This window comes from Schistocerca serialis, chromosome 6 (genome assembly GCF_023864345.2).
Source record: "Schistocerca serialis cubense isolate TAMUIC-IGC-003099 chromosome 6, iqSchSeri2.2, whole genome shotgun sequence".
Lineage (NCBI taxonomy): Eukaryota > Metazoa > Arthropoda > Insecta > Orthoptera > Acrididae > Schistocerca > Schistocerca serialis.
Window position 1 is genome coordinate 527,499,280 of NC_064643.1, and position 26,782 is coordinate 527,526,061.

Genomic DNA, 26,782 nt, shown 5'->3' on the forward strand with positions numbered 1-26,782 from the left:
AGAACTCTCTTAGAATATTATTCCTAGCACAGGCCCTTTGTGTAAATACGCACCATGCACCTCTGACTTCTTGTGAAAATAAGTGATTTCTCCCTGTTTAGTGTTCACTAATTCCAGCGTGACTTAAATTATTGATCAGGAGACATTTGTACTTCCAGCACTTTGTGGCAGAAGTGAAGTGATTAAGTATTAAGATAGATCTTTGGCTAACCTACCTGCGAACTTTTATTTTCTAGCAAAAAAAAAAAAAAAAATTTACATTTTACATATAATTGCTCCATTACATATCTGACCAATTTTGATGTTACATAAAATTTGGGGACTAGTGATCAGTCTAATCAAAGTGAATCAGAATACTACCTAAAGATCAAGTAAGAACCTAATTGAAGTTGTATGTTATCAGCTAACCATATGTTTTCATTGCAGAAACTATAATTTGAAACCCATAAAATTCAAATATTTATATTAATGTTGCACCACATTGTGCTACATGTTAATTATAGGAGCCCATTAATAATGCTGATCTATTCCAGTGACTTTATAATATTGTCTGAATCTGGAAAGCTTGGAGTGCCCAGTAAAATCGGAAGGTTTGAATGAATGGAATGGGAAGCCAGCTCACTGAAAAAGTTATTTGTAGTTTGACAGGTCACACATTGTGCAGTTGTTTCAGTTACATTTGCAGATGCATAAAGATCATCAGAAGACTAAATAAAGAGAAAAATCAGTTTCATATAAATTATTTAATAACTACCTCTTACAGTTCTAGGCAGTAGTGTTACATACCACTACCTCACCCTGAGCCTGGGCACATCATATTATTGAGTTAAAAATCTGTGTGGGAACTCTCTTTTAGTGTTCCGTAGTCTTATTAAGTATAATATATGGTCACTGAAAAAAGTGAAGCAGCTAGAAGAGGAGAAGTAAACAAAATGAAACTTCATGGATTGAGAGGGTATGTTATGTTTTTTCAGTGATTACAAAATTGATTAAAATTTACAAAGAACTTGGCAGTATCAGCCCATTGATCAGTATGATGTTGCACACCTTCTGACTGGGATATATGCACTTATAGTTTGGGAAGGGTGTTGTAAAGCCATTGTATCCTCTCTTGAGGTAAGCTGGCCTGCAGCTTTTGTAACTGGACCTTGATATCCTTGATAATGGCATCAGGACAGATTTGACATCTGAGCTGGTCCCACAGGTTCTATCGGACACAAATCTAGGTTTCTTTCTGGCCCCACAGGTTCTATCGGACACAAATCTAGGTTTCTTTCTGGCCATGGGAGTATGTCAGCATAACACAGATAGTTCATAAAGACATGTGCCATGTGCAGATATAAGCATTGTTTTGTTGAAAAAGGCACCACAGTACTGTTGCATGAGAGGCTACATATGAGGACAGAAAATGTCAGTGGTGTACAATTGTGCTGTCAGAGTTCCCTCAGTCACTACCATCTGTGACCTGAAGTCATACCCAATGGCTGCCCACACTATGATCCCAGGAGTAACACTGCTGTGCCTCAAAATATTGGAAGAATGGAACCTCCCCAAGGTCACCACCACCATACTCGTTGACAATGGTTGTCCATGGTAGTGGAGAGCCATGATTCATCTCTGAACACAGTCATTTATCGGCAGTCAATGGTTCTTAGTCACCGCACCATTCCAGATCCAATTGTTTGTTTTGTAGCATTAATTGCAGCGTAAGCAAGGGATGGTTGGTTATCTAGTTAGTTACTTAGTTACTTTGTTCCACTGATCATTTTGCACGGTAAATCGTCATGATGTGGAATGAGTCATTTTGCATTCATATTGCAAATTAATTTGTACATCTATTTGTACTCTAAACATTACCATGTAATATTCCTCTCCCCCAAAAGGAAAACATGATGTTCAGATTAAGTTCGCAATTCCTACCCACTACCTTCTACGTATTACAAACATAGCAATTCTTCTACCGAATAGAGGGAGTTGTCAAGAAGAAACTTTTTCAGTTATTTTCAAATTTTTCCTTGCTGCCTGTTAGATATTTTACATCACTATGTAAGTGGTAAAAAAGTTTTGTTGCAACTTTGTGCACCCCTTTCCGTGCTAAAGACAACCTTAATGTTGAGTAATGAATGTCATTTTTTCTTCTAGTATTGTAATTATGTACCTCATTGTTCCTTTTGAACTGTAGTGGATTATTTACAACAAACTTAATGAGGGAATAAATATACTGTGAAGCAGTAGTCAGAATGCCCAACTCCTTGAAAAGATGTCTACAAGATGATCGCAGGAGAGCTCCACATATTATTCTTATAGCACATTTTTGGGAGTGAAGACCTTCTTTCTTAAAGATGAGTTACCGCAGAACATTATTCCACATGACATTACTGAATGAAAATAAACAAAGTATGTCAACTTACTGATTTCTCTCTCTCCAAAATTTGCTATGATTCTAAGTGCAAATGTGGCTGAACTAAGTTGTTTTAGGAGTTTCAAATGTGTTTTTTCCAATTAAAATTCTCGTCAGTATGGACACCTAAGAACTCCAAGAGGTGCAGAACTAATATAATGTGTCTTTGTGAATTTCAGGGTGAGACCATTTGCAGAAAACCTTTCGATGATGCTTCTGAGAACTTTTGTTCACCATTTCTGACATTTTTGTCTGTATACGAAACAAAAGAAAAATTCGGAGTAGGTATTAAAGTCCATAGAGAAGAAATAAAAATGTTGAAGTTCGCCAATGACATTGTAATTCCGTCAGAGACAGCAAAGGACTTGTAAGAGCAGTTGAACGGAATGGACAGTGTCTTGAAAGAAGGGTATAAGATGAACATCAACAAAAGCAAAACGAGGATAATGGAATGTAGTCGAATTAAGTCGGGTGATGCTGAGGGAATTAGATTAGGAAATGAGACACTTAAAGCAGTAAAGGTGTTTTGCTATTTGGGGAGCAAAATAACTGATGATGATCGAAGTAGAGAGGATATAAAATGTAAACTGGCAATGGCAAGGAAAGCGTTCCTGAAGAAGAGAAATTTGTTAGCATAGAGTTAAGATTTAAATGTCAGGAAGTCATTTCTGAAAGTATTTGTATGGAGTGTAGCCATGTATGGACGTGAAACATGGACGATAAATAGTTTAGACAAAAAGAGAATAGAAGCCTTCGAATTGGGGTGCTACAGAAGAATGCTGAAGATCACATAACTAATGAGAAAGTATTGAATAGGATTGGGGAGAAGAGAAGTTTGTGGCACAACTTGACTAGAAGAAGGGATCGGTTGGTAGGACATGTTCTGAGGCATCAAGGGATCACCAATTTAGTATTGGAGGGCAGCGTGGAAGGTAAAAATCGTAGAAGGAGACCAAGAGATGAATACACTAAGCAGATTCAGAAGGATGTAGGTTGCAGTAAGTACTGGGAGGTGAAGAAGCTTGCACAGGATAGAGTAGCATGGAGAGCTGCATCAAACCAGTCTCAGGACTGAAGACGACAACAACAACTTCAATACTGGGAGTGATTACAGTGCTGGTGTCATCTGCAAAAAGAACTAATTCTGCTTGTTGTACATTAGACGGTAGATCATTTACATATATGAGAATCAGTAGTGGACCTAAGATTGAGCCTTGGGAACCCCATATGTGATGTTTTTCCCAAGTCAGAATTATGTCCCTGGATTCCGTTGGTTGAATTACTACTAAGTACAACTTTCTGCATTCTTTTGGTTAGATATGACATGATCCATTGGTTGGCCATACCATCATTCCTATAAAACTTCAATTTATCTAGGAGTATACTAGGCTTCACACAATCAAATGCCTTCGATAGGTCACAGAAAATACCTGCTGATGCTATTTTGTTATTTAATGCTTGTAATATCTGGTGTGTGAACATGTAAATGGCATTATCAGTAGAGCAACCCTTCTGAAACCCAAACTGTGATTTGCTGGGGATATTATTGTTGCCAAGGTGAGATACTATTGTAGAATACATCACCTTCTCAAAAATTTTGAAAAATGATGTCAGCAATGAAGTAGGTCGGTAGTTACTGACGTCTCTCTTATCACCTTTCTTACAGAGGGGTTTAACAGTGGCATATTTTAGTCTCTCTCGAAAAATGCCTTGAGTTAGTGATGCATTACGACAATACCGGACTTATTATATGGGAATAAATCTTTAGTACTCTATTGGAAACAACACCAAAACTAGAAGAGCTTTTATTCTTGAGAGAATGTATGACCCTACTAATTTCAGAAGTTGAAGTTGGTGGTACATTCATATGATATGATTTTATGAGAGTTACTTCTTTGACATATTGCTGTGATCTTTCTCTGGAATTGTTGGTCCCTTTGCTTTCTCCTATGTTTAGGAAAGGATTATTAAATACATTTGCTACCTATGACTTCTCATTTATAACCCTTCTATTCAATTCAATAGTAATGTTATCCTCTTCTGTGGTTGGTTGTCCTGTCTCTTGCTTCACTTTATTCCATATTGTCCTAACTCTGTTGTCAGGCATACTGATTTCTGACATTATATGCGTGTTTCTTGATTTTTTTAGTAACCTTTGTTAGTAATTTTGAGTAATTCCGTAGTCTGGCTGCTGCCAGTCCGCAACCAACCTCGTGGGATGACACACAATGTTGCGGAGGCCATCGCTTGGTATCTGATGGCCGTCACAGGTGTGAAGGGGTTACATTGTGTCTAGTGCACAATACAGTGATCCTCCCTTGGGGCAGTCAGACGTAGTTGATAGGAACAGTGATGACGCATTATCCAGCTCTCCTGTTCCCATGCAGTCTGACATTAGCTGCTGTCATCCGAATGCCACACATACCTGAATTTGGATATTGCACTATTTGACCAACCAGCCACATGCAGATCTACAATAAGGTTCTTTTCATTGCACATCATCTCTTCTTCAAACTAACCTCGAGCACATCAACTCTTTCTCAAAATATTATTCTCAACGCTATTGTAATAAATTGAAAGGTTTCTTGCTCATATTCTTTTCCTTCTTCCAACTCTAATTTCAGATACATACGGCATATGTACTGAATATTGCATGAAACTTGCTTACCACTTTCAGAACTGAATTTTCTAGTGGAAGGAAAATTTTTATTTATATGGTAATGTTCTTAAGTGATTTTTTAAACAGTTTTAGATGCAAGATTTATACAAAAATATGTTCTCATTTTCAAAATATACGTTATACCCTTGGTTTCATTTTATGGACTAAAATAATTAATTGCAAAATATTCTGTATCATAATAAGTAACAAAATAATCATTCAATAACTGATGTAGAAAATAACAATAACAATATTCAGTTATACTGTGGAATATAGCAAATCAACTATATTCGTGTATTCTGGTGGTCACTAGCTGCTGCGCACTGCCATGAGGTGCTACATTGACTTGCTGATATTTTCATAGTGATGCCAAGCAGTTGGCAAGACTTGTACATGATGAAAAGGTAGAACATTCACAAATGTGTATCCCAGGTTTCCACTGGAAAAAAGATACTTCTGTTGCAATTACGACACAAAGTCAGTGTACACAATTGTAGCCAAAGGATCTGAAAGGATTAACTTAGATGAAAGGATATGCTGACAGCTCACCAAGCTTGTCCATATAAACCAAAAAGGACAGCAGAATTAAGATTATTACTGTGTAAAATTGCAGATTGAGTACAAAGAATTTCAGGTACCACACTCACACACAATGATTAAACAAGAAAGGCATAAAGAGAAGTCCAACATTTGAAAAGTTTTCATTGAGTGGATAAATGTGCCTCATTACAGAGAAATTTTTTTAAAATAATGGAACTGAAGAATAGTAGAAAACAGGTAGTGTAGTATAATGTAAAATGTTTTATGGGTTGACAAGATTTTAATGGAAGTCGTTCCGTGGGGAAGCTGAAGGGAGGAGGATAGAGAATTGTGACAAAACTGGGAGTAAGAATTGGGTGGGAGCAATGGAGAGTCATAAATCAGTTGATTAATTTTTCAATGAAATGGATAGAAGAGACAAAGAATTATTGATTCACTGAAGCCCAAAAATCTTATATAGCTTTTTCCACACAAAGATATGGGGCTGACGACAAAACGTTAAATACAGAGCAAAAAGTTTTTCATAAAGATACTGCATTTGTAACAACAAACTATGTTTAGTGTATGCAACAGTAAAGTACTATTTACCTTAACCAGCTAATATATGAAGAAGACGTAAAAATTGTGTGTGCAGGTTGTGCCAAAACAGCAGGAACTATGAGATATAGGAATGCCAGAACACACAGTAGGTGACAGGAGAATACACATATAAAAACTATTACAGTTTCTAACTTTCAGAGCCAGTGGCTGCTCCTTCGGGTAGAAGGGTTGAAGGGGAAGAAAGGGGCCTGGAGGAAAAGGAATGATGAAGTTTAGGAAAATGGGTGGAGTGTGGGAAAGTCACCCAGAACCACAGGTCAGGGGAAACCTAACAGATAGGATAAGAAGGAAAGACTAAACTGCAGTCTTTCTTTCTCAACCCGTCGAGCGAGTCTCCCCTGACCTGGGGCTCTGGGTGACTTTTCCAAACTATACCCCTTTTCATAAACCTCACCAGTCCTTTTCCATCATTCCTCTTCCTTCTGCTTCATCCCTTCTGCCAGGAGGAGGAGCCACTGGCTCAGAAAGCTTGAAAATTGTAGTACCTTTCATAATGTGTTCTCCTGCTGTCACTTGGTTAGTAGGCTTTTATCTAGCCAATCATATTTTCAAAAATTGATTATTTTCATTATAAAACACCGTAGGTATGTTAATATACAAAAATATAAACAGTACATGGTAATACATTCATACATTGATACATATAGATACATGCATATTATTGCTTTGTTTGGTCTGTGCATCTTATAATGAAACTGCTGAACAAGATATAGGTCAGATAGAATACTGGGCTCAGAGCAAGATTAAAAAAATGAAAGGAAATTAAGTGCACTTTCATCCACTGTATGCATAATGTATTTAGGACATGGTTTTCTTAAGGTTTAAATTATGTGAGGGAGAGAAGGAGGTCATGTAGTTAATGCAACTTCATCTCCAGGTACTTGGCAGCAGAATAAAAAAAAATGTTCGATTGACAGTTCCTTTAGTGTTGTTCTAAAGTTATTGCTTTCATACCTGATTGAAAGGATAAGGGATAGTTTGTTGGAAAGTAGGCTAGAAGTCTGACTTTCTTGATTTGTGTGTCATGGTTGTGTTGGCTGTGGCTTCCCCCACCCCCAGAGGGAGGGGGGGAGGGGTGAAAGAGAGAGAGAGAGAGAGAGAGAGAGAGAGAGAGAGAGAGAGAGAGAGAGAGAGAGACGGTTTTTAGAATATAAACACAGGGGACTGGCAACGTGTTAAGGTCTTTGAAAATAGGTTTGGTGTCTTATCATGAGGAGGAAAAGTAAGAACATGCATTTTTAATATAGACTGTCTGACAAAAATAGTGAACCATCCAGATGAAATGGTTTGATGTCAGTGTAACTGTACATCTACAAACCAATAGCAGGTAGGTAAATGACAGTTGTAATTCTCAGTAGGGTGGTCACCAAAGTGCAGTGGTACTGTTGTTCATGTTCAGCGTTATTACTAGGCCTGTTAGAGTATACACAGTTCATCCCACAGAAAAGTGACTGATGTGAAATAAAATACAAGTCATTGGTTGTTTGTAGTGTACATGCCTTTTTTATTCAAAATACTCTCCTTGTGAGTCAGTACACAACTGGAAGCATTGTAAAAATGTTAAAAACAATTCCATGTTTCATCACCCATTACGATGCATGACAAGAAGTCTGGGTCCCCACCGGCAGATTGTTTCATGTATTTGCAGTATTACACTCTGCAATGTTTTTGATTGTCCATGAATGAGTGGTGCACAAAGCAACAACAGTTTTGCTTTCTGCCCAAATTTTCACTCGCAATGCAATGCACAGTTATTTTAGGAATTCCAGTGTGCTCCTCCGTTAAACTGGTATGTGCACAATGATCATTTCGAGGAATTTCAGCCACTTTTTGAACATTTTCTTCATCTCAAACTGTTGCTGATGCTCTTGGACATCAGTTGTCTTCAATGCTCTCTCTGCCATTGCAAAATCTTGCCTACCACTTAAAAACATTTTCACTACTGTAACACATTGTATCATTTCAAAAGTTTCTGTGGCACTATTACCCACTTAAAATAACTTAATGTTCGCATGTTGCTCCGTTGCCTTTTTCATGACCGAGGTTCAAAACATATTGTTACAGTTTTGTTTATTTTGAGCAGTCTCTGATGCCAGCGCTCTTACTTTTAAAACGGCAGGTAGTCGAAACATCACGCTACTTAATTCCTGCATCAGATCACAGATGGCAGTAGTAGTTCCACAAATATAGAATCAGCTACATTTTCTGGGAGATGGACTGTGTATAACGGAATGTGAACACTGTCAAATGTTGAGTGGTCACTATAAAGGACACGGAGATGGAGATGGCATGTACTCACGTGAAACAGCATTGTTAGCACCTGACATTGTTTGAAAGGAGCCTCATTGTGGGTCTCTGTTTCACTGGCTGGTCAAGATTTGTGATATATAGATTTGTGGGGCATTCAGGTGTGACAGTGAACCAATGATGTACTGCATGTGAATGTGAGAACAGGCATACTCATTGTCAGTGTTCCAGTTGACCGCATCTGATCAACACAAGAAAGAATGACTGTATTGCGCACTAAGCTCATTGCAGCCCCTTCACATCTGCACCCACCATCCAAGAATAAATAATGGACTCACTGCAACATTCTATGTCGTCCTGCATCATTAGTCAGATAGCAGCAGCAGCTAGACTAAAGTATTACTGTCCTGTGTGTAAGTTACTTTTAACACTACAGCACAAATGGCTGTACACGGAATGATGCCCTGACCGAGAAGTATGAACTGCTAATGAATGGTATCATACAGTGTTCAGTGGCAAGATCCAGTTCTGCATTACCTCGGTTTACGATCTTCAGCGAGTATGGCAGTGACCTTGGAAGAGGCCCCTTTTTCTAATGTCATGGAGAGGCATAGTGATGCTACTTCTGGTGTCATGATTTAGGGTACCATCGGGTATGACTTTAGGTCACATTCGATAGTGATTAAAGGAACTCTGACTGCACAACAGTATGTCACCAACATCCTGTGTCCTCGTATGTTCCCTCTCATGTGACAGTATTGTGCTGCCATTTTTCGAGACAAGCTCGTCCATCATGGCATGTGTGTCTGTGACCTCTGTGTGTGATGCTGAGGTGCTCCCAAGGCCAAAGAGATCCCCAATAGAACATGTTTACGAACAGCTCAGACATTAACTCTGTCCCAGTGCCAGTATCTAGGATGTCAAATACCAGGTACAACAGTTGTTAGTCAGCTTGCCACAGGAGAGGATGCAACAGCTTTATGACACTCTTGCCAGCCAAATCAGTGCATGCATGCAGGCCAAATGTTTTCTTAATGCATTACATTTGTAGTTTAGCTATTGTTTGTAATTACAGTCTTTACATGAGAATTCTTATTTTCTGTAGGGCTCCAAAATCAGTGGAAGTATATCGCGCATTGGTTCGTGCAAAACAAGCAATTACAGATTACAGGGGTCCACAACCCAGTGTGCCTTTACACTTGCGAAATGCTCCTACTCGCCTAATGAAAGATCTGGGTAAGTACTGTCTTCCCAAACTAACTTTCAAAATGGAGAATTAACCCAAAAGTGCAGTAGACAGTGATGTATGTATTTTGCATGAAAGTGGAAATTGGTTGACAGTGAGGTGCATGAAATGTCTATAATTAATAATTACTTTAAGCTGTCATTAAACAAAAAGGTAAAACATATCCATCAATTGTGCCATGGAATTGTTCACTATCCTTAGTATAAAAGACAACCATTGTGTCACTGCAGCATTCGTGCTAGCACTTGTTATGACTTGGCACTCATGACCTTGCCCATAGGATTGTTATACAGTCTTGCACTCCACTGGGCATTCACCTCCCACCATAGTCAAGACAATTGTAATTTCTCTCGGATTAAAGCAGTACCAGGCGTGACAGCATCTACCTTATATACCGTCATTAAATTTTGTTTATCACCTCAAAAAATAAAGTTATGGAAACAGTTTCTTGTTTGTTATTAGGTACATGTATACATTTTTGGTACACATTGAAATCCTTACTCTACAGTATCGCTGCATGCCTCTAGAAGAACCAAAATAAAATAGTGCATCCCATTTTCTTTTTGAAGTGATATTAAAACTCTTATGACTGCCCACCATACAGCAGTTACTGTATGGCATCTTATGTCTGCATTTGCATGTGGACCATTTCATATATCACATAACAATACTTAAAAACAAAATTTTTGCCAAGGCTCAGGACCCAGAAAAATAAACAAACAGTGATTTTTTTTTTGTGTGTGTGTGTGTGTGTGTGTGTGTGTGTGTGTGTGTGTGTGTGTGTGTGTGTGTGTGTGTCCGAGGAGGAAAGGACTACAGATAGCTCCATTAGTACCTCTGTCCACATCAAACCTACTGACCACCAGCACTAAATCCATTTTGACAGCAGTCACCCTTTCCACACCAAGAAATCCCTTTCATACAGCCTTGGCACTCAAGTTTGAAACATCTACAGTGATAGCAGTTTCTCTCCAATTATGATGAGGGTCTCACTGAGGCCTTCACAGACCAAAATAACCTTCCCTTCCTTGACCAGAAACAGATCTCGACAAAGAAGTGACCCGTTCTCGTGACTCAGTACTACACAGGACTGGAGGAACTGAATCAGTTTTTCTCCACCAATTACGAATATTTCTCATCATGCCCAGAAATGACAAATATTTTCCCATCCCTCCCACACCAGAATTCCATCACTTACCCAAACTGTACAATATCCTTGTCCGTCTCTATTCCACATCTGCTTCTCAACCTCTTGCCCCATGACTCATATCCCTGAAGAAGACACAGGTGCAAGACCTGCCCCATATTTTCTTCCACTTCTGCTTACTCTACTCCCGCCACAGGCGTTTGCCACCCCATCAATGGCGGGACCAACTTTGAAACAGCCATGTGGTCTACCAATTTAGCTGCAACCACTATGCTGGATTCTGTGTGGGCATGACTACTAACAAGCTGTCTGTCTGCATTAACTGGACTATCCAGTTACCAGTCTTGCTATGCAGCATGATGTGACTTCCATGACTGTTTCACACCTATGACATCTGGATTCATCCCACCAACACCAGCTTTTCTGAATTGCATAGATCTGATCCCACCACCTGCCTCTAACCCCTTCCGTCCTCCTACTTCCAGCCTTACACACCTTCCGTCCCCCCCTGCTTTCAGATCATCTGCATAACTCTTTTACTTTTCTTGTTTCTCTCCCACCACACCACCACCAGTACCATCCTTCCCATGCTGCACCTAGCATCCCACCATCCTGTCAGTGTTGTACCTGCTACTGGCAGCACTACAGTACCATCTCCTCCCCCTTCTCAACCAACAACTCCTTTTTACCACCACTATTCACTCCATGCATGATCGCCACTCTCAGCAGTGGTACCCCAGGACATGGAGACTACAGTGACTATATGTGTGAGAGTTTTGCATAACATATGTCGTTCTTCTTAGCAATAAACCGCTGTGTGGAAACAAAAGCAAAACAATTACTGGGGATTAGTTTGGCATTTTTAATTCGTACTTAGCCTTAAGGATACAAATTCCATCTCAGTTACAGTATTTCATGATTAGGCAAAGAGGATATCTTTGTATAAGAAACATAGCACCGTTTTACTAAACATGGTCCTATCGGATATGGTATGGCATTGCTTTCCTCCAACTTCTGAACTGATGACTTAACCAGTTATGGGAAGACCTATATTTCAGAGGTGAAAGAAATGATAAATGATGGATAAAAATTGTATGACTGACTGAGGATTGAAGCTGAGAGCTTTGAATCCTTAGTCTGGCACTTTACCACGGAGCCTCCAAGTCACTCTCATATTGTGATAAAATACGCACAGGGTCCAGTCGAACTTGCAAATGTTCCTCAAAAAAGACAGGTGCAAAAATGTCATCTTACAACACTGTTTTCATTAGGTCAGGAGAAAATTTCTCTGCTTGGCACGAAAATGGCATTGATAACAATGAACTTTCTTTCTGCTGTGTTGGTACATTTTTTGCAATAACAGGGTGTATATGACCCGGGAGATCCGGGAAAAACCCGGGAATTTTTTCATCCGGGAGAAAACCAGGAAAAACCCGGGAATTTTTTAGAATTCCGAGAATTTTTCGTTGTTTTAGTTTTCAGTTAAATTTTTGTAATTTTGACTGGTAAGAACCAATACTCTAACAAAGGATATTACTGTATCCCACTACTGCAGAATAATACTACAGCATTAAAACACGAACGAGAGAAAAAAACGAAAATAAAACTTAAATTGCAAAGGAAATGCGCCATATAAAAAAAACACAGTGCACGTACAAGCATCTGCCAACAGCAAAATGTGTCAAAGGCTTTAGGAAGACTATTCAGTGCTTCGTAACAACAAATTGCCTCCGATGAGCGTGAAGTCACAACTGTTTACATTAGATTCATTTAAGCAGTTACGAGCGCGCTCATACACACGCGCAGTTGAGTCGCGTATGAGTAATACCTTCTCCCACTGCTGGCTACAGAAATGTGGCTGTTGACTGTGTAAGGAGCAGTAGCAGCAACCAGCCACATGGGGAACCAGGAAAAATTTTACTGGCGCGCCCACGCTGCTAGATTCACGCGTGCGCTGCACGCCCGGATCTGGGAGAGGCAAACTGGGGTAACTGAACCGGGCGAAAATTTTGGTGGGAGGTGGCAAAGTCATATTCTTGAGGAAAAAAACCTTGTTTCACAAAGCACCTAGCATCCAGTGCACATCGGTCTGTCGATTATTCATCTAATTTTGAAATGCTCCCCCGTTGGTTTTTGAACATTTTTGAACACCTTCTAAGTTGATTTGTGAATGAATTACAAGTTGATTTTGTAATGCGTGCATAGTGTACGTGATGTTTCTGCCAGGGGAATGCTCGTCGCATCTAGAGATGAACTTTCCTGCAGACAAAACGGAACGGGGCTATACGAGATAAGCAGAATAAAGCCGAACCGGTGAATGCCAACTGCTGCTTGTTGATGTGGTTGATTGGGTTGCAAATGTTTAGCGTTGTTATAATTACTAGCGAAATCCATACATTCAGACTACCAGAGTGGAAATAAACGACTAACAGGAATAACAGGCAAGGAAGATTATGTATTATCTTCTTGGTGTATCCAAGAAAGTGAAATTCTGACAGAAAATTTTTGGCCAGATCGCTACATTAGACAGGACCTGTTGTAGTCTCCAGCTAGCAGCTGCTAAAGTTCCGTTCTGGGAGTTGCACGGAAAACGCATTGTATGACCACGCCTAACTGGAGAATAATCGTTGGATAATTAAACCGATGATTGTGGCAGGGTTAGTAAAGTTAACCGGAGAATGAATTTTGACAGTGGTAGGAATAGTTACAGAATTACTGATAAGATTGTTTATTAGTATGAGGGAGGAGAAGAAAAGGCGACATCACACAAATTATGGAAGAATATTATGATTCCAAATTTATACAAAAATTTCGGTCTAGTGCATAAGAAACTATTTCCTAACATGAAGCTTTTTGACTGTAGTAGACCAAACAGGTATTTCATATTAGTACTTTGTGAATTATATTATCGTACTTTAAAATTATCATTATTGCCAAAACAGTCTAGCTTATTTGGCATGTGTTACAATTGCTGCAATATTAGAAAGGCCTATTTTGTTTTATCCAGGACACAGTGACAAAATAGACGTAAACAGATCGAGAAACCACACCAGTATTGGGTATTATTTGTATTAACAGCTTTTTCAGTATTAGACAGCGACATTTCGATTTTTCGTGTAGCAAAACGTTTGACGATCTTTGATAAAGTAATAGTTCTTTCACAGAAAGGAAAGCTGTAGCAAGTTTGGGGAGAAAAATCGCTAGGACCTAAAGATTGAAGAAATATGTACTGTCTTGCTGTATCTTGTCTTTACTGGTTTTAGGTATCCTATATTTAATTTTATGTCACACAGAAAAGCAAGTTATTAGCTAATAGGCAATAGTGTGTCCAGATTTTCTGAAGCGTTCTTGTTCCCATCCAGTATTAATTGCGATTTTTTTTTTTTTTTTTTTTTTTTTTTTGGGGAGCAGGAGAGGTACTACAGGACATTTTAATTTCCACTGTCCTGAAATAGTTTTATGGCATCCATTACAAAAGATACACATGAGTTCCACAGAGCGAAATACAGTGACGTGCGGTGTAAGAATGTTGTTTGAAGAGGCGCAGCACTGCACTTCGGCACACTTAAGACCAAATAACGTGTCTTACATTTCCTCGATAATTATTGTTTTATGTATCAGACTATTCAGAAAGATTTGCACTACAAAATGAACTTATTTTTGAAAAGTCTTTTCTTTTTTAATTTTTGACATTCTGATGCGCAGAGCAGTCTGACTTATAGTGGAAAAGGGAAGAGAGGGGGGGGGGGGGGGGGGGGGGGGGTTAGTCTCCACGTGACCCATGTTTACATTTAGTGTTTTTCTGTTTCCTCTTCATTTATCGCTCTCACGTCCAATGAAAACAAGGCGGATTTCTGTGGCTGGGCGCTGTCAAGTAAATTAAAATACATTCACATAATTACGGAAGGCTAAAATATGTTACTAGTTTCAGATTTTATTTTATTTCCACCTTTCTGACAGTCAAGCTTTAATCGCCTTGCAGAACAATAAAGTTAATTTTGTCGGTTTGCTAAAGAAATTTGGCTTTTATTAGGGTTTCCTGCTGAGGCAGTAAATTTATTTGAAACGAAGTGTTTAATTCCACACTATTGGCTAGTTTCAGCTGTTCGCTGCATTTAAAGTGCACTTTTCATCTTCTAGCATGTATGGTATTATTCCATAATACAGAACCAAACATGAGAGAATACAGTACTGGCAATCCAAGAAAACTTATGTCCCGAAAACTACACCGAAAAGCTTAATATCAGATCGAGGCCTACATCATTGGAAATCTGGAGATAAGAATGTGCGCTTTAAGGCGAACTATTCATTTTAGTATGGTTCACAAAATTCCGATGCTCTTGGAGTCTCCTCTGATGTCTTGTTTCTTTTATGACATAATGTAAGAAAGATCTTTTTAATGTTTTATACGCACAAACATAGGGCTTCCTACGTCACCGTAGCTGCGCAAGTGCGGTGACGCCTCTTATCTGGCGCTCTCAGGCAACTGCTGAAATGAATCTATTCCTAACAGGTCGCGGGAAATATTGCGAATTGTGGTTCAAAAAGTGTTATTTTCAAAGTAAATTTCCTTTTACGCAAGATGAACCATGTGCGAGAATGTACAATGAATTTCTTAAATCACAGAGCGTTTGCTCTTTTTTAAAAATCAACTCTTTGATGACGAGCCATTTAGAAGAATTTCGAGCCCAGAAGATAAGAGATATATGTCAGTATTAAAAATTTTACTGGCGTATTTGTGTGATGTATCTTAAAGTGTAACATGCATTAAACAGATCAACATTATATGTGAAAACTTAGTTTCTCTTGTAGCTTTTAATCTTAGAGGCAAATATTATGTGCAAAAGCTTTTCTTTTCTTGTAGCAACACTACGTATATTAACTTAAACAATTATCTTTCCCTGTTGGTGGAATTCGAATATATACTTCCGTAACACGAAAGTATGCAGCGTACGTGTTGCTGCGCGTCAAAAGATCTTTCCACAACCTGTTTTTTCCCCTGAGTTTCTTTTCCTAAAGTGCCGAGAAATTCTCCGCTGCTGTATAAAACCATATCCATTCAAAGGGTTGATAAGTATAACAGTTCAGACAGAAAGTATACTGTTACTTAACACGGAAAAAGTGTATTTTCACCCGGGAGAAAATGTATTTTTAACTGGGAGATCCGGGAAAAATCCGGGAATTTTTTTTTCCTTGTCCACATATACACCCTGAATAATGTAAGTAAACTGCCTGCTTGATATTTTAAACCATTTCATTTATATTTCTTTTAAAGTAGTCATCTTGTGTGTGTTTCAGTCAAATGAGTGAAATGCAGTACTGTTTTGTGTTTGTTCTTTGCATGAAAAAGGACATGTTTTATTTCCAGCGAATATTCTTCCAACTTTGGTGGACTGTATGAGTCTTCTGCTTGATTTTCATCATTATGAAATGGGAGATTATTTAGATGAAAGATGTCTCAAAACTACAGAGACAGGTGGAAAAAATCGAGGAGGAACAGGATATGGTACTACGTAATTGGGCCTTATGGGTATATAAAATAGATGATATAATTTGAGGGTAATTGTGAGGAGCAGAATTCTTAGACTATGTACTTTGAATCATCACATGTTTGAGTAACATAGTTATGGAGTGTTTACACGAAATGCTCTTATTCTTCATTATGATCACAAGAAGAATTCAACAGAAGAATCTTTCAATCTTCCAAGGCACTTCAGTGTACATATATTGTGTTCTTCCTTTTTCTTTTTTTCAGGTTATGCGAAGGGCTACAATATGGCTCACAAGAGCATATCAGGGCTTCATTATATGCCTAAAGAAATGGAACATATAAATTTCTTCAATGATAAATGAAAGAAGTAATGCTTCAGAGACTGCAGACAATAGTGCTCCCAGCTGTTGTGGAAGTTTAAGAGAATAGATTAAAGTGAAGTTAACTGTGTACAGAGATATTCTTTATATTAGGAGAAGTTATTTTTGTAGCAGATGAGTAATTATGTACTGTATTACCAAAAATGTTATAATTAATATGCACGCTTTCTAATTCTCCTCCACCGTGTGTGTGTGTGTGTGTGTGTGTGTGTGTGTGTGTGTGTGTGTGTGTGTGTGTGTGTGAGAGAGAGAGAGAGAGAGAGAGAGAGAGAGAGAGCGAGAGAGAGAGAGAGACCATAAATATAAATGTTATTGATCCAATGTCCCTCAAGAAGAATAAAGATTATTAAGACTTAATATAATATTTAAAATCTGTTGTTTCAGTTGTTCCTAATGCACATAGAAAATTTGTGCAGTTCACTTATCCTTTCTTTGTTACTTTCAGTAATAGTAAGTAGTGTTCAACTACTTTGTCACTCAGAAGTCACAGTGATTCTACCATAAATTATTAACGTATTTGGAAATAAGTGCTTCTTAAACTTCATTTTGAATACCTTCAGGTATATGGTTACAAGGAAACTAAAGATTACTTGCAGATTCTAAATACAAAGATGTATTTCTGTAAAATAATATTTATTGAGACATATGCCAAAATTATCATCAGTGCTTAGATCAGACTAACGATCTAGCAAATGCACAACAGTAGCAAGCTTTTGTTATTCCTTGGGTTTGGTTACATAGATATTTTCATTGGCAATCATTAACCACAGCCATGGATATGAGAGAGCAAAATTCACAAAGAATGTACTGTGGCATGAGGCAAATAATGGATTATAGGAATATTCACAACAAATTATTTTCTAATGAAGCCTTGTTAAGAGTAGTTTGCCAGTGCAGTTTGGAAACTCCCTAATAGACATCACTTAAGACACAGATGTTACACATACAAGGTGATTATTATTAGAGTTAAACTTCCAAACAAGTGTAGAAACAACACCACTGGCCAGACAGACATCAAAATTGCAACAGAATATTATTGGAGAAGGGGAAAATGTATGGCAGAAGAAAAATAGAGAGTTACAAAATGTAGCAATAGATGGCGCTGTAAGCATCATAATTTAATAGTGGTCGACTACAAATGACAAATGAATCATACAATAATGCCTAAAGTGTACGTTTGACGTTAAACAAACTGTACTACTCAGTGTGCATGGGTGTACAGGTGTGGTACTGTTAGTTACTGCCCATCCATTGCAGCAAGGTCAAAACACATCAGATGGGAAAAATCTGTTTTTAATTGTGCTGAGGCCAAAAGGTGCATAAAAAGCATCACTCTAATTGGTTTTTAATTGTCTTGAGGCCAAAAATTTCATAAAAAGCATCACTCATATTGGTTTTTAATTGTCCTGAGGCCAAAAACCACATAAAAAGCATCAGTCAAAATCAAATCAGATTATTAATTCCCGAGTGACTGGCGCAAAACATTTTCAATATGCTGTCCACCATTATCTGCAACAAGTTGAAACTGAGAAACAGCATGTTCCACAACTGATCGAAAGTGTTTTCGGGGTCATGTTCAGAATGTGTTACGCAATGCATATCTTCAAAGCAGCTAACTTTGCAATCTGAACACTGAACACATCATCTTTCGGATAGCCCCACAGCTAGAAGTCACACAGATTAAGATCAGGTGATCTGGACAGCCAGGCTGTAGGGAAATGGTGGCTGATAGTTGTAGCATTTCCGAAATGGTGCTCCAGCAGCTGCTTAAATGGATTAGCAATGTGTGGAGGTGTGCCATCTTGCATAGAAATGATCCCATCCACACTGTGGGAGAGCTGGAATGACGTGGTTGCACAAAAGACACTCATAGTGCTTACCAGTGACGATACAGGTAACAGGACCAGAAACACCTGTCTCTTCGAAAAAATATGGCCCCATGATAACGATGTCGTAAACCCGCACCCCACAGTGACCTTTTCGGGATGAAATGGTACTGCTTGATTTGCGTGTGAATTGTCCATTGCACATATTCGACTCTTCTTTGTATTTGACATACTCTGTCAGATGGAAATGGGCTTTGTCTGTCCACAAAATTTTTCACAGCCAATCTTTGTCCACTGCTATGCGAGCAAGAAATTCTAAAGCAAAGGTCTCTCTTGCTGGCAGGTCAACAGGAAGCAACTTTTGCAACATGAGTAATTTTGAATGGATAGCAAAGAGGAGTGTTTCATAGGACTTTACGCACCGTGCTCGTGGGTATGCCCAATGTTTGAGCAATTATCCGTGCACTACATGTTTGCACACCACCACTCATCTCTTCCTGCTTCGCTGCGGCCTCTGCTTCTACTGGTGTTGAATCAATTAGTTTCCTCCCTCTACCAGGTTGCACACCAAAAGAAACCGTGTTTTCAAATTTCCAAATCATTTTCTCCTGACCCAGGGCAGTCATCGGACCAACGCCTTTTTTCAAACCCTTCAGTGTCCGGAACTTTGCAGAGTGACGTGTGCACAGTTATCATTCTTGTGATACAGCTTTACAAGCAGAATGTGAATCCTGCATTGAGAGAGTCATGGGTCCTGCACAAGACAGATGTTTTCATTTATGTATTCTGACACATACAGCACCATCTGTTGATCAATTTTCACACTATTTTTTTTTTTCCTCTGCCATACATTTTTCCGCTTCTCTGACAATATTCCGTTGCAATTTGAAGTCATTCTGACCAGTGGTGTTATTTCCACAACATTTTGAAAGTTTAGCTTTAATTTTAATCACCCTGTATATTTAATATTTATTTAAAAGAAAAGCTCTGAACCACACAATCCTCCTCCTCAATTCAGGAATGTCTCATAACATACCAAAACTTACAAGCTTATAAAGGTACCCTCTCACCGGAAACCAACTCCACCAAACTTGGTTGACACAACTGTTTTCAGCTCAAAGTTTGAGTTACTTTTCAATTGTTGTCAACTGTTATTTGATATTGCAAGTCTGAAAAATTAGTTGAGGGAAGTTCAGTAACAGTTCAGGTTTTATTAGAAACTGAAGTTAGGAAACCCCTGTGGGATTCGCTTACGAAGATCAATACAAATGGAGAGATTTGTTTAAAGAAGTTTCAGAAGAACACTGGTGTACCACTTGTTTAATGCGAAAGAAAATGGACCAGTCATGAAAAATCTAAAATGCTCAAAATGAAAAGTGGATCTGGCACAGCTGTTATCTATGTCCAGACTGGATGATTTTTCTAACGTATGAAGTTTTTGCAAGGCGTGAACAAGCCAGGGAGAAAAATATTTACAATCATAAGTAAAATGTCATCCACTTACAATAACTAAAATTGTAAGGTTTTGGTCGGAAATTTGTAATAGCTTCTGTCTTTTCACTGGGTATTAATTTATTTCTCTTGCCATTTCACTTTACCGACATCTGATACAAAGTAGTTTGCAAATTCATGTCTTCTATTCTTGATAACTGAAGTTGTAAGGTTTTTGGTCAGAAGTTGTAATTACAACTGTCTTTTTCCCTCGATATTTATTTATTGCTCTTGCTGTTTTAAATCACCAACATCTAATATAAATTAGCTTGCAAATTCATGACTTATGTTCATTGGCGTTCCTCCTGCAATGCCTCCCTTCCTCTGAAGACATTTATTTTGTGGAGGTGTCCTCTAACAACCAACTACAACCTGGCTTGTTTCTCAATCTTCCAAGTCAAAACTGCCAGGTAGTGAGTAAACGGTGGCACTTTCTTTATTTCTTCAAAGAAAATTGCACAGACACACAGCTGCAAAAGCCACTAATGCACCTTTTTCAGGACTTAAATTCAAAGTTGTTCCAAAACACTGAAAAACTGCTGACAAAATTTTTTAAAAATAATCTCCACAATTTGTTTTGTGGGAGATATCTAAAAAATTAAACATTATTTCCTGGCTGCTTTTCTCATGCCACTCTTTATATGGTTTCATCATATACTCTGAAGGAGCCCAATCATCATCTCCCATGACAAAAGGTATATCCTCATTTCTTCCAGGAAGGGGTCCTGTGGCTAGAGCAATCTTCCGTTAACAAATTGCTCACGTATCTCGGAGCAGTGAAAGACACCACCATCTGAAATACTTCCTTGCATACCTACTCTGTAACTTGTATTGTAATATGTGTTTACCACACCCCTATGACATCCTGCACACCCACCTTCTACACATTCCCCAAAATCCACAAACCCAACAAACCTGGACCCCGGTGTAGCCCCTACTGAAAGAATTTTGGCCCTCATTGGCCAACACCTCCAACCAATTGCCTGTAATCTAGCTTCCCACGTCAAAGATACCAACCACTTCCTTTAGTGGGGATGCCCTTTTACCTCCTGGATCCGTGTTCTTCATTGTTGTCATCATCTTCCTATAAACCAACTTTCCTCATTCCCATGCTCTTGCCACTATTGAGCTCTACCTTTCCCAACGTCCTTCAGACTCCAAACTCACTGCCTTATTTCCCATATATCTTATTCGCCAGCCAGTTACAGTACCTACTCACTGAAAACCAACTCCAAAAAACAAAAACACAAAACTGTTGTAAGTTTGGCAAGTTTGCAACTGTTGTGGGTTCAGTAAATTTACAACTGTTGCAAGACAATGACAACAGTTTCAAACTCGTGGAAACACACAGATTCGGCGCCCTTTTTTTACAGAAAAGAAAATGGATTCAGCCAGTGAAGATGTATTATCACTTCGTTTTCTGTCATAAAAATCAACCTAAAAAAGTGCGTTTGGTCCACAAAGTATTGGTTACAAAGAGACATCCATGGAACTCGTAATTCTGTACTGAAGAAAGGCAAGGATTCAATAATTTTGTCAGAATGATGTGGACGGCTCAAAGAACTCATGAGACTAACAGCACCAAATATTCGATGGAAAGACACAATTTTTAGAACTTCAGTATCAGCAGCAGAACAACTTCTTGAAACTTTTAGATTTTTGGCAACTGTGACAGACAAAAGTTTAAACAATGGAAACTCCAGAATGGAATATCAGCAATGTAAGGAAAAGGAAAAGGATCGACTGCTACTCACCGTTATGATGATACATTGAGTTGCAGACAGGTACAACAAAAAGACCGTTACACATTTACCTTTTGGCCAAAGCCTTCTTCAGAAAAAGAAACACACACACACACACACACACACACACACACACATATTTATTCACATAAGCACATGTACCGCCAGCTCAGACAGGAGTGCAGATGTCGCATTTGACGAAAGCAGCAGTCCGCATGGGGGGAGGGGGGGGGGTATAATAGCATACAGGTGGGGGGGGGGGGGAGAAGAGACCTGTCTGGTGGAATGTACAGGGACTAGGAGGAGGCATGAAAGAACTTCACCAGGGACAGTGTCGGGAGGCCGTAGGATGAGGATGAGGAGGGGGTGGCTGGGAATGTGAAGCAGATGTGGAGAGAACTGGGAAGGGAAAAGACAGGCAGATGCAATGACAGAGGGGGCAAACAATGATGGTGAGAGGACATGTTAGGATGGAGGTAATAAGATGGGGAGGAAACTATTGCGTGGAGGTTGTGGGGACAGCAGGTTATCATAGATTGAGACCATCCCCAATGTGTGCAAATGTTGCACAATGGTGGAATGATCACAGTTCATCACATTTGCCAGTTCTAGAGTATACATGGATCATTGTGGATTGATGTGTGTAAATGATCTTCAATCCCCAAATGTCCTCCTGAAAACATAGAGAGACAACAGCAACCCTTCTTAAAACGAAATACCATTTTGTTGCCATGCTCTGTGCAGTGGCATTTTCCCCATTATGGCACAGATGTTTTTGGTTGCATCTGCTGCTATCACCCCTCTATTGATCTCAAATGGAAGAATATGTCAAAAATGTTCAGATTTCTCCACTTGGTACTCCATTCTTTAGCATCCACAGCTCCACTCATTATCTTCAAATGAAGAATGACGACCGATAAACACATCACAACCAGAACATCAACAAGCAAAACAAAAACACTAAAAACTAATATATGCACTACACATTTGAGAACGAACACACATTTACATAAGCACAACTCACAAAAGCATGATCACTGTCTCTGGCCACTTAGGCCGGACTGCGTACAGGAACTGCGCCTGTTGAGTAAGCAGTCTGCGAGTGGTGGAGTTAAGGAGGAGACTGGGGCATGAAGGGGGAGGGAAGTGTGGAAGTGGGAAGACGCAGGGATGTGGTAAGGCCAGGCTAGGGCTGCTATGTGCAGTTGGGAGCTCTAAGAGGGGGGGAGGGGAGGGGAAAAGGAGATAAGTAGGAGCAGAAAAAAATTAATGGGTGTGTTTGTGAAATAAAAAGCTGTGTAGTGCTGGTTAGGAGCAGGGAGGGAGATAGGTAGGTGAAGGACAGGGACTAGCGAAAATTCAAGCCAGGGGGTTTTCAGGAATGGAGGATTTATTGCAGGGAGAGTTCCCACCTGCCCAATTTAGGAAAGACAGTGCTGGTAGAAAGGATTCAGATGGCGCAGGATGTAAAGCAGTGATTGAAGTGAAGCACAATTATGATGGACAGCATGTTCCACAACTGAGTGATCCAGCTGTCTTTTGGCCACAGTTTGTTGGTGGCCGTTCATATGGACAGGCAGCTTATCGGTTGCCATGCCCTCGTAGAAAGCAACGCAGTGGTTGCAGCTTAGTTTGTAGATCGCATGACTGCTTTCACAGGAAGCCCTGCCTTTGGTGGAATAGGAGATTCCTGTGAACAGACTGAAGTAGATACTGGTGGAAGACTTTATGGGACAGGTCTTGCATCTAGGTCTATATCTGGTTAACCTTATGAAAAGAAAAGATCTGAAGTAGACTAAATGGAATGATACTGAATAGAATGTTTGAGAAAAATATATTGCTATGAAGTTGGAACAATAAAGTAGTGTTTCTCAGATTGTTGCTTGATAAATTCATTGGGTGTATAATTTCTGTTGAGGACATGCCTCTGAAGCAGAGGTAACTAATGCAGGTTAGTGTGGTGACACTCAGTGCAAGGTTTAAAGCTTGGTGGCAGAAGAAATTTGTTTCATACATATCTGAATATGAATGGGAGATGATGTGCTGCCTGATCCTAAGACTATGCATCAGTATCCTGGTTTAAATTCCAAACCTATCCATGGAGTGAAGCCACATGACACTGTTGATGCTGTTCCTGAACATTGCATGGTGGCAGTAAGCTCAGGAGCCCGTTTGTCACTATTTCTGAGTAGCTGACTGTGTGGCTCACTGGGATTCATCTCTATTCTTCAACCGCCAACAGCACAAAATGGACATTACAGGGCTACAATTCACTGTTTCAAGTCTTTTCAAAAGTTTTTGACAAAAATGATCTAAGATTGAATACTGACTTACTTGTTGGAGCAGAATTATTATGTTGGTTCATTTTGTGATTGTCCCTAAGATTTTGACTGTATGAATCACAGATAACAATGTATTACATTAAATGGTTGTGTTATAGTCATGAATGTGGGAACATGACATAGACTCCCATAAGTACCAATACTTGGGCACCTTCTTGCGCTTAACTTACATAAGTGATCTTCCAGTGACTTTAAAGAGCAATTCTTAAACTATTTTGTTTGCTGATATGCACCCACACTAATTAAGGATCCAAACTTAACCTTACCAGACACAGCTCAGGCCTGCAGCTGGTTCACGGCAACCAGGTTGTGTCTTAATCTCACAAAGACTAATATTATGTGTCTTCAAACAAACAGTTATGGATGAGTAGCCTCAGAAGTAGGCATTAATGACTGTACATTAAATGAAACATAGGGAGTGTTTTAATAGAGGGTTCTTGTAGTAGAACTGCTCCAAACAACACTTCACATTGTGTGTAAAATTCATTAGCTTTGAGCTGGATTACAGCTTACAATAGAGTCAGCACGTAAATAAACTAATCAAGAAATTCGGTTCAGCATGTTGTGCACTTAGAAGTGTATATCACTGTATTGCTCAATTTTGCATATTTATACTCCTTATTGTTTTATGGAATTAACTTCTGGAGCAACGAGTGCATCTAAAATCACTGCCATTATCTAACAACACCAGTTTCCTGGTTGCTGTGTACGAGCCTGTCCCATGTCTCCCTATCAAGGTAACTCCTGTTTTTCATGGCATTCTCCAGCATTCCCCTTTAAAATTTTCAGCCGGCAAGTTCTTGGTCTTTGTACTCACAGAATCCATTCAGCGTATCTCTCCAGAATGGCTGGAACTGTCCTCATTGGTTCCATCCATAACGTGTCCAAACCACTTGAGCTTAGACATTCTTACTAGTAGTGCTTGTCTTCATCCCAACCATCTCTATCATTGGGATTGGCATTCCAATCTTTGTCCAGCTCTCAACATGTAGAGATTCTGTGGTTTCCCTAAACTGATTGAAGTAAATGCTGAGATAATTCCTGTGAGGAGGACACACCCAATTTTCTGAACTGTCCTTTCCCATGCCAAGTTTGTGCTGTTTCCAAACTTCATGTTACGTTATTCAAATGTCCATTGATGAGAACATGGGCAGACACAAAATATACCTGTGAGATAGGATGAACTGCACATTTACAAAAAGTGTGTTTCAAATTTCATATCAGTATTTCCTGAATTCCTGGTCCAGATTTGTCTCATGTATAATACTGTTAGCAAGAAGAAGAAGATAATCAATTACAGTATGTGTGAAGCAAATTCAGTCTGTCCTTTTCTAAATACTTTGCACCTAATTAAAATTATATATTATAGTAATTTTTCTGTCCAAGGGTCATTATAAAATTATATAAGATGGTATCGGTTTAAAATCTGATGTGCAATACACAGCTTATGTCACAACAAGTAGTGGAGATGGGTATGTAGATATACCCAGTATGTAAATATTACAGAGATGCAAAAGAATCCCAAGAAATGAAACATTCAGAAAAGGCAAAGTTGTGTACGGCAGCAAATGACAGAAATGTGTTTTGAACTTAGGTGGCCTGACCTTCTCTACAGCAGCTGATTACCTGTGTAAATTGTAAGAAGCGTCCAGGTTTCGGACTACAGGAAAGCTCAGTTTTATTTATTAAATATAATGACATAGTAAACATTTAGTATTATTTGAATTTCTGAATGTTTCATTTAATGCATTAATGGTGTGTACAGTAGAAAGATATAAATGCTAAAAAATTAGTATTACATGGGTGGTGGATACTATAGTACCTGTGCAGTTCTATGGAGTTTACCATTAAAAGATTCACTGGCAGTGGCCTGTTGCAATTATAAAAGTAAAAATGGATGACAAAGTAGAAAAGAATGTAATTGGACAGATAAAAAATCTACTCACCATGCTGCAGCACAACATGCCAGTAACTCCTCCTTGTGGCAGAAGGACTGAATGGGAAGGAGCAGGAGTGAAGGAAAAGGACTGGAGAGGTCTAGGAAAAGGGATAGATTTCTGAAAATTCATCCAGAATCATGGGTCAGGGGAGACTTACCGGATAGCACGAGAAAGAGTCCGTCGTCCTCATCCCGTCCAGTAAGTCTCCCCAAAGTCTGAATTAGAGAATTGTGTTCTAAAATAATTATCTGAAACTATAATTAGGAATATAACCACAAAGTATGTAATGGTGAAATAACAAAATTGATGAATTGTAATATTATGTTCAGTATATTTAATTTAAAATCCAATAATGTAATATCACAATAATGAACAACAGACTTAAATAAAGTTACTTTACATTTTCAAAGATTATGTTAAACAAGCTTTGATATAAACACTACTGCACATATACATTAATGTCTGTATCAAAAATTGAGACCTGCACTGTAGTAGAAATTTATATGCTACTTAACAATAGAATGGCATTTACTTCATCAGTTATTTGTTGCTGTCATCTGGATGTACAACATTATGGTACTCAGCAGCCAATGAGGCATCAGTAAGTGATTATGAGCAAGGGCAATGATTTCTTACCCAACATCTTTTAATAACTGTGTAAAGATGGTGTACACAGCAATATGAATGATGGTCAGTTTTTGTCCAGTCACTCAGTTTCATTTTCCAGCTG

General features: G+C 38.9%; 1 protein-coding gene across 1 annotated transcript in view; it reads left to right on the forward strand.

Annotated features, from left to right (window-relative positions):
* The window catches only part of LOC126484631 (ATPase WRNIP1-like), an 80,576-nt gene extending 63,571 nt beyond the window's left edge, over nucleotides 1-17,005 (forward strand). The window contains exons 8-9 of the mRNA XM_050108220.1: nucleotides 9,553-9,683; nucleotides 16,596-17,005. Coding sequence (XP_049964177.1) covers nucleotides 9,553-9,683; nucleotides 16,596-16,693 — 229 coding nt within the window. The 3' untranslated portion in view covers nucleotides 16,694-17,005. The remainder of the gene's footprint in view (nucleotides 1-9,552; nucleotides 9,684-16,595) is intronic.
* Nucleotides 17,006-26,782: the final 9,777 nt, after the last annotated feature.